At 57.7% G+C, this 2,336-nt stretch overlaps 1 protein-coding gene across 1 annotated transcript in view; it reads right to left on the reverse strand.

Annotated features, from left to right (window-relative positions):
- Positions 1 to 861: 861 nt before the first annotated feature.
- Positions 862 to 2,336, reverse strand: part of LOC114071284 (SRC kinase signaling inhibitor 1-like) — a gene marked incomplete at its 3' end in the record, with an annotated part of 15,909 nt that continues 14,434 nt past the window's right edge. Inside the window, exon 3 of the mRNA XM_027909076.1 lies at positions 862 to 969. Within this exon, the coding sequence (XP_027764877.1) occupies positions 862 to 969 (108 nt within the window). The remainder of the gene's footprint in view (positions 970 to 2,336) is intronic.

A 2,336-nucleotide genomic window follows, 5' to 3' on the forward strand; every position in this document is an offset into this window, starting at 1 on the left:
GAGGAGGAGGAGGAGGAGGAGGAGGAGGAGGGGGGGACATGCGTACTGCACCCCGCACACAATGGCCCGACTGTTCGCAAGGTGCTGCCAGGAGGCTCCCGGTGGGAATTGTGGAGGGTGGAGACAGGGGTGCCCCTTGCCCTCCCAGACACCTCCAGCTGAGCGAACAACTTCGTTTTCTGCTCTGGACATCCCTCACCGCCCAGCACGAGCTTGTCCCTCCTCCCTCTCCATCAGCCCCGCGAAGTGCTGGCGCAGCATCTCCCATCCCGAGACTCCCCCAGCTCATCTGGCGCCTGCCAGGGTGGGATTTCTGGGGAATGAGGGGCTTGGGAGAGGGAGGTGAGGAGCCTGAAGGGGGGAAGAGGTGCTGGGCATCAGCCAGGTGGAGGTGAGTGAAGGAGACACCGTGTGATGGGAAGGGTGGCAGGTCCCAGAGCTCAGCAGGGCCACGATGGGAGGGACAAGCTCAACTCCACAGCTCGAGGAGGATGAGGAGGGAGAGGAGGAGGAGGCTGGAAACCAGAGCAACCCTTGTACCTCTGCCTGGGAGCAGCCAGCAGGATGGAGCTCCACAGGTGGACTTCTGACCCCATCCAAAACAGGCTTTTTCCCATCCTTTTCCCAGAATTCAGGTCTCTGCTGCAATGGAGTAACTCCAAAGCAGCAGGACTGGGCTGTGGGGTGAGCGGTCAGAACGAGGGCAGGCCACAGATCCCTCCTGCTCAGACACCAGGTTTGTATCCACACGACTCAGCCCAAAACTAGAAATCCCTCTCATGAGCTTAAACCGCTGCTGAGCTGGGAACAGACTCCTCTGGCACAGGAATCCTCAGCAAAAAAAACACCCCCAGCTCCCACCCCCCTCCACGGACGCAGCGATGAGACAAGGGTGGCCAAGCACATGCATTTCAAACAGAAGCAGGAAAAATCCGAAATACTGACCTTAAAGCTCCAGTAGTTGGGTTGCTAACAAAAAAAAAAACAAAAACAAAAACAACAAAACAAAAGAAAACACACACACACACACACACAAAAAATACCATTAAGATTCTGCTTTGACTTTTTTGTTTTTTCCCTTTGAGAACTGCTGACTTTAAACCGCGATGTCAAACCCTGCTCTGGTTTCTGTCCCTGCCGAGGGGTCGGTGGAGGTTCATGCTGAGGGTGGGGGGTGGAGCAGGATCATGCAGGGGCAGGGAGGGGTGGTGGATTGGTGGGGATTAATGCGAGCTGGGGTGCAGAGTAACCCCAGCAGAGCCAAGCGGGGAATGGGATGACAGCCCAGCCTCGCTGCCGGAGCCACCGGCGCGCCCACACCATCCTGGCACGTGCTGGCCAGGCTGCTGTGGTGCTGGAAGTCAGGACAATGTTCATCTTTAAAGGGATCTTCCAATCCCTCCACCACCCCCCCAGCCCCCTCCCTCTGTTGTGTTTTCACCGGTGTCAGACCGATGTGCTGCCGCCGGTGACGGGAGCTGGCACCGCTCACGGCCCAGCGAGCCGGAGAGCTGGCACTTCCCTCCCCACAGCCCCCCACTGGGGATGCTCAGCTCCCTGTGGCACCCACCCTCGTGGGTCAGAGACTCAGGGACCCCCTCCCAGGGCAGCACCGGGACGGCACAGCCAGAGAGTCACGGAATCCTGGGATGGTTTGGGTTGGGAGGGAACTTTAGAGCTCATCCAGCCCCACCCCCCTGCCACGGGCAGGGACACCTTTCCCTGGCCCAGGTTGCTCCAAGGCCTGTCCCATCTCCAGCAGGAGGGAAGGTGGATCCAGTAACCAGAAGTGGGATTCACCTCACCGGGAAGGGGATGTGCAGGTGATGGGTGTGGTGGGAGAAACGGGTACAGAGCAGCTTTTGTCCCAACAGCCTTTCATTGGGATCCAAGTTCTTGCCTGCTCTGTCCTCCCCTCTCCTCCACCCCCCCCCACCCCCTTGTTTCTATCCAGCATTTATTTCTCCACCACAACCACTGGGCCTGCCAACCTGCTCCTTAGAGGATGATTTCTTTAATTATTGCTTTAAATCTAAACCAGGCTCCTGCACCGAGCTCCCAGTCCCCACCAGTCTCCACCAGTCCCTGCAATGTGCTGCCCAGGAGTCTCCCACCACAGCGCTCTGGGAGCAGAGGGAGAAGCTGCTATAACCTCAGACCATCACAGAGTGTTTATCCAAGGGCTTTCCCAGTCCACTGACAGATTTGCTGCTTCCTTCCCCCTTCTGCTGACAAGGTAACCAGAGGTCCAGTCGATGTGTATAAACACAGATTCACTTGTTAGACTCATCCCAAGCCTCAGCAGGACACTCTTATTCCAATTCAAGGCGCTGCTC

This window comes from Empidonax traillii, unplaced genomic scaffold (genome assembly GCF_003031625.1).
Source record: "Empidonax traillii isolate 1590-97213 ecotype Southwest subspecies unplaced genomic scaffold, ASM303162v1 scaffold1939:size48149, whole genome shotgun sequence".
In the NCBI taxonomy this organism is placed as follows: domain Eukaryota; kingdom Metazoa; phylum Chordata; class Aves; order Passeriformes; family Tyrannidae; genus Empidonax; species Empidonax traillii.